General features: G+C 38.8%; 1 protein-coding gene across 1 annotated transcript in view; it reads right to left on the bottom strand.

Annotated features, from left to right (window-relative positions):
* Positions 1–1724: 1724 nt before the first annotated feature.
* The window catches only part of LOC114356345 (sodium-dependent neutral amino acid transporter B(0)AT3), a 42798-nt gene continuing 29720 nt past the window's right edge, over positions 1725–14802 (bottom strand). The window contains exons 2-6 of the mRNA XM_028309452.1: positions 4504–5040; positions 4369–4419; positions 3100–3461; positions 2438–2701; positions 1725–1911 (exon numbers count right to left, since the gene is read on the bottom strand). Of these exons, the coding sequence (XP_028165253.1) occupies positions 1725–1911; positions 2438–2701; positions 3100–3461; positions 4369–4419; positions 4504–5040 (1401 nt within the window). The remainder of the gene's footprint in view (positions 1912–2437; positions 2702–3099; positions 3462–4368; positions 4420–4503; positions 5041–14802) is intronic.

The following is a 14802-nucleotide window of genomic DNA, read 5'->3' as shown; positions in this document are numbered from 1 at the left end:
AAAATTATATTAATTTCTCCGCTGTTCATAATAACATAAATTATAAAATATCACAACAAGTAAAACATTTTAAATGGAAGTTATCAATGTTCCTAAAACATAAAAATACCTAAATAAGTATTATTTTATACGAATTTATCAAACTACTTTAAATAGGTATTCATAATTATGTATTTCGGTTAACTATCAAAAAGTACAGATATGGAGGTGATACTCGAAGATATGGACAAATTGTATTATTAGATGATATGTCCATCAGATATTATGTTTTTTATTGATAAAATTTCAAGAGTTCTAAACAAATGACTCTCAAATATAAATCGACCTTATGCTACGTAATTTTATTGTCACGTTTCGAATAAACAAATATTATTCAAAAGCTGATAGTAGCAAAACCATCTTTAATTATAAATATTCGATTAAGTATATTTTTACGAAATTTTCTACTACTACAATACAAATAAAAAATATCATAAGATCACTAATTAGCATCAGTGCTTATTGTAGATGTGAAATCATCTACTAAATTGTCATAATAAGTACCTACCGTTGATTGATATTGATTGACACGATGTGTCTATCGGTATAACCATAGGTATAACTATATTTTTCTAACTGTTCTTTACGTGTTGACAGGAAACTTATAGGAGAAATAGCAATAGATTTACTATTTTGGATGGGTAACAGACAGTAAAAATTGTAAAGAGTAGATTATCAAAAAGTTAATTTCCCAATCTGTCTCATACGTAGAATTTGCTACCATAATTATTATCTTACTAGGTATCTTTGAATTCCTTGAGTCGCAGGTAGCAAAGTATGCCCATTTATTCCCGATTCGACCAATTTATCCGAGAATAACTCCTGGTATAACTAGCACATTATAATAATATAAAATAGTATGGGAAATACAATGTCAAAATGTCGATTATTGACGATTTATTCTGAGTATAATATTTACTCTTATTTGGTCGAATCCACCCTTAATCAATTTTGGGCCTTCCACATAATCTACCCTTTTAAATATTGTCCATAACCATATATGAGGTTGATAAAGACCGTTAATTTATAGTTACTCGTATTAACGATCACAAATTAGGAGCCAAAGCATTTTCGCTCAGATGTTATTTAACTGAGTAGGATCCTACTAAGTGAAACGATGCGGTAGAGTGATTTTTACGTCAAAGTGTCAGCAAGTCTTCCGACCTTCCGATGTGCTTCAGACATGTACAGTCAGCGACAAATAAATGGTGACACCTAATGTGACCACTCAACGTCTTTGTTATGCTCGGGCCACACTAACGGGAAATGCCATAATTTATTATTGCGATAATGGACGTTAACCGTAGGTGTAGCCACGACTTAACGCGATAATTTGATAACGGCATTAACATTGCCGTTTGGCGTTAGGCGATAGCTCAAAGAGATTAATGCGATGAAGCAGCCACACCTCACTACGTCAGTGTCGAGATAATGTAGCCGTTAGTGTGGTCCCAGCATTACATTTCTTAATTGAAGTAAGGTTGTGGCTTGGGTTGTGGTATCAACTTTTTGGCTACTTTGGGAGCCACGAACTATTTGACGCTGACTGTACATACCGTGTCAGCTCTGTCCGTGTCACAGGTGGGGTATCACCACACCTCTACTACAGGCAGGATCCACCTCAAAGAAGTATAAATGTAGATGTGACAATAAAAAAATAAACAGCTGAAATTCGGGAACAAAATCTACTCATCATCATCAGTTTCGCAGCACCCCGGCCAGCAGCAGCTCTCGCTGCCATCAGGCTTGGTGCAGAACAGTAATGTCTCAGTCGCGGACACGGGCCGGGGTTCGATGCCGTGGAAGTCACGCAACTCTTCTGCTGGGAACCAGGCGCGCTCCTCGTCGTCGATGATCGGGAAACCGAAGTACCTGGAAGTGAACGGGATATGGGTTAAGAACCTTTATACCTACTACGGTATAATACGTCATAGGTAGGTCACGATTACAGCGATGCGACTTCTACTAAAACACTGTCTCTTCCAGCAGTGAATGACATCAGGTTGAAAGAAAACGAATGAACAGCGATGATATACGGAACGAAGACGTTGTTGCTTACTATGAGCCTCATAAGAAGACTCAAGGGTGACCCTAAGGGCGATGGAGCGTAATATGCTCAGAGTTTTCCTGCGTAATTGAATCGGGAGTGAGGAGAACCGCAGGAAGACCGAAGTAACCGACTGTGAGTATTCCATTATTTTTCTTATACAGTGACTATAAAACTAACCTGAGACGTCTACCCACGGTGGACCGACGACATCATAAAGGTAGCAGGAAGGCGCTGGACGTAGGCCGCTAGCCGCTACCAACCGGTCAACATGAAAATCATTGGTCGCCTATGTTTAGCACTGGACGTCCTGTGGCTGAAATGATGATGATTATGAAAATGAAAACTAACCTGCAGATAGCAAGTCCAGGTATCCACAGCACAGAAGACAGCACCAGCACCAACACAAGCATCACCGCCCACAAGGGCCAGGGTTTCTTCACGGTGTCCCCTTCATTCTTCATCCAGGCCTCGTACCCTGACCCCTCCATGGCTAGTTCCGCGAAGGAGGATATCAGGATGGAGAGCATCGCCAGGGGAGACAGGTACTTCCAGCAAATGAGCCAGTATATCCCTGGACGCTGGCCCGTCATGAGCTCTATGTCGTCGGCGAACCTGAAAAAGAAAGTGAATTTTTCAATATACGCACTTGGGTATTTATTTTTACGCAGTGCCATTTACCTAGTCACAAACTGAAAATCTAAAGCAAACTGTATTATTAACCAGATAACAAACGATTAGTGCATATTTATGTACCTACTTTTTTCTTTTTAAGAATATTAGTAATTAATTCCTATTGCACAAATTACTCCCGTTAGCCCCTCGTACTAAGCTAAATTATATGCTTGGGTCACGATCACGAGTGGGCTTACCACAATAGTCGAGCGGCGGCGGGATTAGAACCCGCGTTCTTCGGATCACGACTCGGCCAGTCCAACCCCTTCACTGTTCGGCTATTATGGCTTCTATTCAGAAACATCTTAATAATTACATGCATATTCAAATCAACTCACCTTTTCACACCATACACGTACGCGATCCCCACACATTCGAAGAACGCTATGATCAGCAGCGGGAAGTTTCCACTGTACATGTCAAAGAGCAGGAAGATATAGCTGCCCGCTCCATGCGCGAAGCCCATAGACAAAAGGCAGCAGATCAGGCATAGACCACCCGTCAAATACTCCTTTCTCAAATTCGGGAATAGCTTCATATCCACTATGGAGGTGACGACTCCTTCTAGAGTCCCGAATTGGGAGTCTATGCCCAGGGTGAACAGCATCAGGAAGAACAGGACCGACCAGAACTGCGCGCCGGGGAACTGGTTGATGGCTTCTGTGAAGATTATGAAGGCCAGGCCTGTGCCTGACGCCGTCTGAAAGTGTTTAAAACAAGATGTTAATTGATGAAAGTACCTACTACTACATGAAAAAATGGGACAGTGACAAATTCAAATGTTTGATGTCCATAACCATTATGATCAATATGATTTTTTATAAAGAAGTTTTAAAGAAGAAACTCGAAAACTATCAAAAATCACGGAACATACAAGGGAGTGATTCGGTAAGCCCTAGTAAGGCTTAATTTCCTCCTACGCTGACGTCGGTCGCGTACATCGGTCGAGAGTACGAATAAACACAATGTTCTATGAAGCACCGCACTGCAACGCCATCGTCAGCGGCAGATGATTACATAGAACTAGTGTGTAATAGTGCGCGCCGCTGACGTCGGTCACCGATGTCAGCCTAAAAGGAAATCAAGCCTAATACTCTGCCTCTGGTCATTAACTTAACAATCTTTTTGGGACACCCTGTATAAAAAAGTACCTACTTAAATCCAAGCAACTACTTCACTTACAAAAACCAACATCTGCGGTTGATCTTACAAAAGCTTTTGACCAAATTAACAAACCAATAACCTCCTACGCATATACATATACTCCCTAAAGCCAAAGTACACTGTAACTCCTGCAAAAGTATGTACACAATGTTAATTCTGATTATTTCCGCGGGGTAACGTTGCGTGGAATTTAATTATGAGTTTGAGGTATTACCCATTTGATTTTGGGAAACATAATAGGTATGATGCGGCGTAGATACAATATTATGGGATATTGTAACCACGCCGTATGTAAAACATTTTTAAGCTATTAAGATTAATGATTTGTTTTTACATAAAGACTTTTAATTCGCCATGGAAAGTTTGACACTAAAAGAGCAAAGAGCATGAAGGCTCTACATCCGGTATTTTCAATCTAAAAAATAACGAAGAATATCACTTACATTATCCAATTCCTTCTGTAAATCGCATTCCGGCAAATGGGGCATGACCAACTTCGTCAAGTTCCCGTTCAAATCCAATTCCACCAACTGCCCCGCCTCGGGAAACGTCATCGACGCGTATGCCGGCCCGAAAACTTCCAACAAAGTCTCGTTCCTCACGTCCAAGCACTTCTCGTAGACCATAGTGGCTTTGAAACCAATTATCGAGAAAACTACTATCCCAGCAAACATCGATGTTAAGCAATTCGTCATAGAGACCATTATCGCGTCTCTATAGCAGTTGTTGTCGACGGGATTGTACGAGGAAAATGCAATTAAGCCCCCAAACGCGAGGCCAAGCGAAAAGAAGATCTGCGTGCCTGCTTCGAGCCAGACAACAGGGTCCAGAATCGTGTGCCATTTCGGCGTGAACAAATGTATCAGGCCGTCGCTCATGCCCTTCAAAGTTATGCCTCTGAAGAAGAAAATAACGAGTACTATGTAGGGAAAAGTCGCGGTTACGTAGACGACCTTCCCTGAGGACGCGATGCCCTTGATCATGCACATGTAGACGAGGATCCAGGCGATGACGAGGGCCAAGGCAATTTTGTAGTTGAAGCTTTGCGGGTGGTTGATGTCTTCGGAGATCTGAAGCGTGGTTCGGTACCAGAAGTATTGTGTGGGACTGCTCACCTGTAACAAAACAAAAAACGATCTTTAATATTCATCCGAAATCTTATCATTTTCACTTATGACTATTTTACTAAAAACTTCGACCGGTAAAGCCTTTAGAAGTCCACAAAGTGAGAATGGTACTTCCGGGAATCCTGAAACGATGTTGGTAAATTCTCTTTCCATACGAAAAAGTGAGGTAGACTCAGATTTTGAAATTACCTAGGTACTAAATTATAATCCATTGTCCGATAAATCTGGAAGGCAGATGTGTTTTATTAGAAGAGCCTTATACTCGTAAGTTGGAGCTTTTATAATAATCCGATTTCTCAAGCAGCGACCTATTATGAAGCGGGACAAATTGACTTTTTACAAGCCTGAAGAAACAGATGGGATAAAACGATGTCTCCAACGTTTTAGATTAAGTAAATAAATAGCTTATAGCTAATCTAAAATTCTGTCACTGCCTTTGTGGTAGCATATTTAGAAAAATAAAGCTCGACTCTACATTTTGGAACAGTTTTACTAAAACATTATAAATATTTTTTTTATTGTTGATTGACGGTGACTTTACATAAATATAATATCTCTACGGGGGACTCGTAAAGCTAAAAGCATAAAAGTAGTACCTACAAGAACATTATCTGGTAGATAAGTTCCCACCAGGCTATCAAGGCTTTATCAGCTACTGGTAAAACAGACCCATAATACTACTTTTGTTGAGAGCCTTAAACTTTTTTTTTAGTTTGTTATGAAACTGGCCACGTTTAACTTGAAACAACTAGACTGTTCTATCACCTTAATTTTAACCGTAAATATAATTATAACCGATGTTTTTGTATGGAGTTTGACATACATTTGACCTAGCCCTAAACAAACATAACTTTCAATAACGGATATTTTTCCGGCTTCTCCAGATCGTTTTTATTGAACACGCTTCCCGTTTTCCGATTTTCCCTATACGGCGAATTCCGCGAACGCAACCGAACGAATGCCATTCGTTTTACTTTGAGGCACTGAATCAATGGAAATACTTTTGAAAGGCGCAAGGTTACGGCTGTAGGAAACGCTTTTGTGTGGTACTTTATGGTCTGGAAAGAATTATGTGACCTTTAAAGCCATAGACAAGTCTCAATGAGGCATATTTGTAAAATATACGATACTATAGGTCTGCCGCTCAACTCAATAAGTGCCTGAGGTATGGGAGAGCGAGTGGCACGGGAGGGTTAACATTGACATTATGACGTGACAAAGCATACAAATTGTGATACAAATCTGTGGGTCTAGACAAAGTGCAAATTATAATCGCAAACCAGTCGATAAGTGGTCGAAAAGCCCCTTTTTTGTATGGAGTTTTGATGGATTCGATTTTCGATTCGATCAAAAAGTGCGTTTTGTCTAGGGGGGTTGATCTGTCTCGGCTCTGACAAGCATAATCTGTCTCGCTGACGTTTGATGTCTAAAATACACCCTCCCGTGCCGCTAAACCTAAGAGTATAGTTCCAAAATACTGGACTGTCCTGTCGATGACATTGACAGTGGGGCGCCACCGTCAATACCGGATCGCTGGTTCAGATTTTTGCCATGTTGGAAACCATATAGTTGAACGATGGTAGCGCCCCCCTGTCATTGAGTTTGGTGGGACAGTTCAGCGTGGGTCATCTATAGGCGCACACCGTTGATTTTTAGTTGGCCGATAGTTGTGCCCGATTTTAAATTGTATGAAGAATCGGCCAAATCGAATCGGCGTAGTGTGCGCACTAGAGGTGGGCGCCACGCCGGCGCGCCGCCGCCGCCGCGAATTTTTTCACGCCGCCGCCGCCGACGACCAGCTGTCGGCGCGCCGATACTGATACTGTACCAACTTAGTTCAAACGATCATAGTAAATGTTGTGATAGGGATAGAGACATGCAATTTTTGGTTTTACAAAGGTAATACAATAGAGAATAATACAAAACAATAAAAACCACCTGTTATAGGGGCATTTTTCGGAGAAATTTATCAAATAACCAAAAAAACACGAATTTTTAAACAGATTTTTTTCAAAAAGTATCATTTTTTATTATTTGTTGGCATTTTTTGTGTATTGTATGTATTTTTTTAGTATCGCCTGTTATTTAGCATTATTACTGTTTTTATTTTATCAGGATATACTGCTTAGTTTAAAAGTTATTACGTTTTCTTTACAATAAGTAATTGGAAGAAAAAAAATTCTATAAAAAATTTAAAAAAAATCTCAAAAAAATTTTGACCTCTTTTTTGTCGATAAAAATAGGTCTAGTTTCATCTGTTTTCATATGTACACTTTAACGTGACTCACACTGTATAATATTTATTCTTTAATGCCATATAAATTGGTACACAAGGCGGACTTAAAGCCGTTGATATACTAATAAATTGATTGAATAACTTAATACTACATAACTATATTAACAGTTAATCAAATACATTATTCAAGTTGCTGCTTGGTCTAGTCAATAATTGATCGCGAGAGGTGCCGGCCGCCGATCCCTCTTGCTGTCTAGAAAAAAATCCCCGCCGTCGTCTGGCAGACAACCCACACTATTGGACTATACTTTAATAAGTGAATCACACACAGAAATACAAATATGTCTCGCAATTTAAATGGGAACCACAACCTCTGGAAGGCAACAAAGTACCTCCCTCAAAGTGTTCTCCGCTTATTAGGTCTGGTAATACATGAGTGCGAACTGACAAGAAAAATCTCAGACCTTTGCTACATGACAAGCCGCTTTATTTAAAACCCATCGACACGGATAATAAAAAAAAACACAATTCAATCCAAAAAATAAGATCAAGCATTGAATTGATCTGAGACTTGCAGTTATGCCTGCCTTTGATTCCTACTGTTGATGATGATTCATCCGACCGATTTCGGTCATGGTGACCACTTCGACTTAGTTGTCTTAGCGGCGCTGGTGCGCCCAAAGATGGCTTACATAGCAAACTCCTCACACATTAAGAATATCTAAGCCCGCTGCCAACATAATTATAGTGAATGGCGGCAGATGGACGGGATTTACATCATCGCGTTTCGCTTCGAGTTCAGTTGTGCGCTGCTCCTTGAACTAGCGGACTCGCCTCTACTCAATCTCCCGCCATTCTAAGCGCTGTGCTGCCAAACCTTCCCATTGTGATTTGACAGGGCCCATTTTGCATCTTTTCGTATGCTGCTTCTGGACATCTTTGTACCTGATTATCTGAGGAGTTGACCGCCATTTTTCCGCTTACCCTCCTCAAGTTCAAAGTAGAAGATTGATTCCAACTACGCTAAGTGAGAACGAAAGACGCAGGAAGACAAAGTGACTGACATCGACCCGCAGAATCGCTAAAAACAAGTGGCAGTGGGCGGGGCACATATCTCGTGAAGCTGATGGCCGCTGAGGCAGTAAAGTTCTTGAGTGGCGACCACGAGCCGGAAGACGTAGCGTGGGCAGGCGTAGTGGGACTAGGTGGACCGACGATTCGAGGAAGGTGGAAGTGCCTGGATGCGAGCAGCGCAGGACGACTTTCGGCTGAAACGAAAGAACTAACGATAAGAGAGATGGCTAAGCTAAAGAAATAGCCAAACCCTCGGACCCTCATAAAGCACTTGCATTTGATCTGATCACCATGAAGTCCATGATCTTGACAATGACCATACTGAATGAGAACTGAGAACCTCGCAAGTCTCTTAACTTTGGAAATGATCCATAAGGCTGGCAAGTCGCCTAACGAATTCTCCTATCGCTCAATTAATCTGACTTTTGTATTGTTAAAATTATGGAAAAGAATCGTTTATTCCCTTGCCTAAGTATGACCCATGTAAAGTATATCCGATCATAAATTTTATCAGAAACCACACCAACCATAATCAGTACAATGTTTGGAAAAGAAAGAATCCTATACGTCTGCTTTCGCTGCAGCTTCAGCTGGGTTTATCATAAAGGACTACTCTATGAAATTAAAAAGTACCTTCCAGCACACTTCTTTTAAATCAAACTCGGTGACAAAATCTTCTCTTTTTAGCTGCAGAGCTGGAGTACCCCAGGACTCTGTACTTGGTCCGATACTCTATCTATAACATCTACTAGTAAAGTAGCCCAGAGACACCAGAAAGCTGCGGCTTTCCTCAAATGTTACTGTGATCTTAAAGCGACTAGACTGTTGCAAAATCAGGTGCTTGGCTGACCAAGTGGCGCATGTAATTACCTAAGCCCCAAAGTCTCACCATTATTATCATTTAAGACGTGAAACTTATCCTCCGGCCAATCTAGACCTCGACACATTGCTGCAATCAACCTGCATTAAAATTCTGGACCGTAGGATGACATGGAAAGGCCATAAATATAAATAAAACAGATCTGAACATAATATTCGACCGACAGTCAGCTAATCCAACAACTAGGTGCCTCCAAAGAGCTCAAAAATACATGTTAAGGGTACTTTTATCGGCACATTGGTACGCTCGCCTTTAGGAAATACACGAGAACCTGATCTCAGCCAATCAAGCTATCCAAATATCAAAGTATCGATGACCAAGAAAGCTAATTTACTAAAGTAAACCACTGCTCCAGTGGCTAAAACCCCAACTAACTGCAAATAACCTGATTAGTCTTGACGACAGATACTAAAAAAGCAGATTTAAAAAAAACCTAATTAACAAAGGTCAAACAAGGTCACGCCGCCGACGCCGCCGCCGCCGAAGTCAAAAAGTCGGCGCGCCGCCGCCGGCCAGTTGTATATCGGCGCCCACCTCTAGTGCGCACTCCCATACATGTATGCTCATACTGATCAACTGCCCGACTAAACTATCGGCCGACGAAAAATCAACGAATTTTTGAAATCGGTCCCGTAGTTTCAGAGCCTATTCAATTCAAACAAACAAATATTTCCTTTTTATAATACTCGTTATAGTGTAGAACAGACATTAAAATTCATTACGTAACGTAGATTAAGTCCAGTCTAAAATTACCAACTTCATTCAACTGTATTCGTTTTAGAAATTCTGCGAAGCCGTGAAAAACATTTCATAAAAGTAAATGGGGTCTAGAGGATTATTTTAATACTCGGTCAGGTTTTAATCCCGCTTACTACGCTGGTCATTTAAATGTAACTACATAAAAGAAAGATGATACAGTAGAACAACACCGTAAGAAAAGTATTGTAAAGTCGACCACCCCAAAGTTTAAACTGTTACTTATTTTAATTCCGTATTGTAATTTTTTTTTTGAAAATCCAAACTTCACGATTGCGAATAAACCAAATCAGATAAGACATTGTTAGTTTAATTAACATGACATCTTACAGTAAAATTAGAACCGTTTTAATAATCAACACGCTAATCAAATCTCCACTCAAGGATAGATTGGTCTACATCCAATCTCATCCATTGTCAATATGCTGTCGATAATTAGGTTAACCCCGACTTACTATTATCCTTCATCACGGTACATAAGTAGGTATGTAGGTACATACGTATTAAATTCCCAATAGGGCCATAGAGTATTCAAAAGGAAATGCAGACGGATGGCAACTAACGCCCGTATTCACAAACATTACTATGACGTCTCACAGTGCGCGTAGACGCACAGGGTGACACAAGAACCAATGACAGACCTCTATTCAACGCTGTGCGTTCGATTTGCTGCTTCACTTAAGCAAGCATCGTTTGTAAACACAGGCGTTAAAGTGCTACGCGCTACAATTAAGCTCTCGTAGCGCGTAACACTACGAGTTCTACACGTTTTATTAGAATACATAATTTTAAGCTAATGTTCAACACGCATGTAGTTTCTTTTTGTAATAATTTTAAGCATGTCAATTGGTATGAAATAGCAGCACCTCAAGCTAAGAATAAATTAAAAATGCATTTTTATTTAGTTACTTTTCATTAAAAACCTTATGAGCATTGTATTGTTTTAAAATTAATAAGTAGCAATATTTTGTCTCTTCAAAATCTACATAGCTACCATGAATTTGCAGTAAAGCATGGCACTGTATATAAGATATTAATTACGTAATACAAAGTGAACTTATTCTATCATTCTGTATTGTGAAAAAAAGTCGATCGACGTTTATGAAATAACTGCCGATGCTGTTAATAGCTGGGGTTTAACGGCTAAACGATCAAAACACATTTATGCTTTTATCGTATAATGTTATGAAAGGTATTATTTGTATTCATTTTTTTTTTGCAGCTAAACGTTCACACTGAAAGTAAAACAAAGTGTTCAAAATGTATTCAAAACTAAATAATAATAATAAATATCCTTGGACCTTTTTTTACACTATTAAACCCAAACTAAGCAAAGCTTGTACTATGGGCACTAGACAACGGATATAAACATAGGTACATATATTCTTTTTTTTTTGTAAATACAAACATATTATTGAGTTAAGCTAGCTTTCTTCTTTGTTTCAAAATTAGGATCATATTATGAAATAAGGTCTACTAAACCAATCACTTCGCGATATAAGTTAGCACTGCAATCATCTCCTATCATCGAATATTTTCTGCAACGATAGTAAATGTGAAAAAAACAGCTTAACTCTAAAACCAAACGATTTCGAATGTTTTTATCCGTTGCGCGTTTTAAACCCTTCATTTACCTTTCATCCTATCACAACATGTCACAGTGGGCTTTTCAACTAAGCTTTAGAGTACATAAATATTGAGAGCAAGCTTTAAGCTTACAAAAAATCGTTCCATATGCAACGCCAAATGTGCCTTTAAGTTAACCATTCAATGGGGCAACATGGAAACGACGTTTTACTGATAATATTGATATAGTTTTGCGTGGGGATTGTGGCAAAACCCTCCACTATAGTGGAGGAGGCAGTGGACTGTAAAGGGCTGTTGATGATGATGATGATGATTGATTAATTAATATTTTTAACTAGAATTTTAACCGTTAACAGTGGAAACTCTGCGCTGGATAATAACCACGACTTAGGGTCCTAGGAAGTATGTTATTAAATAGGTAAACTGCAACCGTCTAACTACTAGATACTTAGATAACAATGGCATAAATCCATCTCAAAAGTTACATAAACTACTTACTAGTTTAGTGTAAACTTGTTGGTGAAAAATTAAATGCGTCTAAATAACAATTATGTATTTTTTATTCTTTGTTTAGTAATGGTTGTTATTTTTAAAAATATCTGTTTATTTTAATAAAGTTGCAATATAATGCGCCTTTATGTAACGATCGAGATGAAATATGATCATACAATGGGTCTAAGCGTATAATAGAATGATGACCAATGTAAATACGAGTGTATGTATATTACCGCCTACACTCGGCCCGAGCTTGACCTCGATGTCCTGCTCACTTAGCGAAGACAAAGGCCAGTAGCGATGACAAAGAGGTATACATACCACAGTATTATTAATTAAATGTTACGTTCCGTTATAATATAAGTATGTAGAGGGTCCCATACATTTCTATTGCATAACGTAACGTCTAATTTATACGATTTCAGAATTATAATTATAAGTCTAGTTATTTACTGAACGCTGCTATTAAAAGTTTAAGGGCGATATTGGTAATAAGATTTGGGCATACTCGTAAATCAAACAAGTTAATGAAGAACTCTATCTACCTATCTATTATACCTATGTAGTCAAAGATTTGATCATTAGCTTGATTTTTTGCAATTAACTCTTCACTAATATTTAATAAACTGATTTGATTAATAAAGCCCTCTTTAAATTACTTTTCCTATCTTAAACTCAATTCATTCATCCTGAAAGCTTTTAAAATATCATTCCCATCTTAAACCAATGAAACCCGTAAAATTGGCGGAACAACATTTGCTTTTAATGTGGGGTGACGTCACAATCCATTGTGTCCAGACAAATCAGTTAAACCGCCACAAAGGCTCATTCTCCTGGCTATCTGATCGGCTGAATGGAGGCGGCTGACGACCGGAGTGAGCACTTGCCTATCTTCCGGCGAAGTAACAGGAGAACAGCCACACCAGTACAATTGGTACCTTAAAACTAAGTATCTAGTAATTGGTACCGAAAAATAGGATACTTGATGAATTCTCTTCGTAAGTTGATTGAATTGAAATGTCTTAAGAATTAATAATTAGGCATATCAATGTGAATCTGTCTTCAGCTCATAATTAGTTTATTGTGCTAAATTAAGCCTATCTATGCTAGCCTACAGGGCAGAGGCCTCACCACAACAGAAATGGAAAGCCTGATACTCCAGTATCAGATTTTATATTTCCAAAATTAACAAAATAGTGAACATAAATATAACTTGTGAATACTTTAATACTGAGAACGAATAAATCAATAAAATTGACCTTTTTTCCACAAGAAACCAATCTGTCATCATTAAAGGCGGCATCATCAAAATTCGGGATATGTATTGGCAATATTGTACCAAGATGGCCGTTCTTTTTAGGCTGTGCATTAATTGGGACCTCCCGCGATGAAGCAGACTGTTCCGGTATCGATCACCCGGCTAATTAATTACAAAACCTTTAAGTTCTAAAAGGATTTTTGTTTCGAAAGTTCTTTTCCTTAAACTTTAACTTTTAATTTACCGGAATTTGGCGAATTCTTTCAATTTAGCGTGAATTATGATCGTATATAAAATGAACTGTATTAATTAAAACATGGAGTATTGTTTTGGTACTGTTTATTTTCAGCATCATTCAGTCGCTTTTCATCCTACTTGGTGTATAGTATAGATTTAATTATTTACAAATCATCCACCGCATCCTTACATGCATTATTTATAACTAGCTTTCCGCCCGCGGCTTCGCCCGCGTGGAATTGTGTCTGTCACAGAAAAACAATATCGCGCGCGTATTTGCTCACCGTTTAGACCTACCCTGGACAACGACAAACATTTTAAAACCAAAATCAGCTCAATCGGCCCAGCCGTTCTCGAGTTTTAATCGTAGATTATTATCCAAATTGTGTTAAATTACTATGTTTGAACCAAATAAACAATTTCTTTCTTTCTTTCTTTCATATCAAGCTGTGGCATGTAATAATAATAGCTTGTAAAATGTATGTAGTTAGTTAGGAGTCATGTATGTAACAAACAACATGTACTATCGGCAACAGTGTTAACTGCCCATTGCCAGTCATGTCATCTCGTTCTATCGCAAAGAATCGCCATTTGATTAGAGCGAGAGCAAAAACGGAAATGGATAGTTAACAGTGTGGCCGTGTGTACTGCGTACATTGTACATATACGAGTAGTCTAAAGTATTGTAGGTAGTAGGTACCTACTGCACTATCGATCCTGTGCTAAATCAATCCAAGTATGACCATTTCGTTCACTAAGGCTGAATTTAATACCTAGACGCTTTTTTTCAATTCGTTGTTATTAATTATTTAGATCTTGGTGTCATGTACTCGTAGCTTGACTTCGTGAAAAAGACCCGATTATAAGACGCATACAAAGTTACAGGTAGAGTTAGTTAATGCTAAAATTGTGTGCGACATTAACGTAAACTTAATTGAACTTCCAAATATAGCGAGAAGGCTTTGAGTTTTCAACTTTTGTGTTACCAGCCTTCTTGGGAAGACATTATCTTAATGACAGGCTTGTTATCAAAGGAAACGCTAATGACAGAGTACAGTGTGACGTCCACGGCCGCACTTCGTTACGTATCTCGGCTGCTAATTTGAATGCTCAATGGTTTTCTCGCATCAACGAATTATGAAGGATATGTGGGTGAATAAATCCTGCTAATATTATAAATGCGAAAGTTTGTGTGGATGTCTGGATGTTTGTTACTCTTTCACGCAA

The sequence above is a fragment of the Ostrinia furnacalis genome, unplaced genomic scaffold (genome assembly GCF_004193835.3).
Source record: "Ostrinia furnacalis isolate ACB-3 unplaced genomic scaffold, ASM419383v2 OfSCF2797, whole genome shotgun sequence".
NCBI lineage: Eukaryota > Metazoa > Arthropoda > Insecta > Lepidoptera > Crambidae > Ostrinia > Ostrinia furnacalis.
The sequence above is the reverse complement of the archived record's forward strand: the minus strand, read 5'-3'. Positions and strand labels throughout refer to the sequence as shown.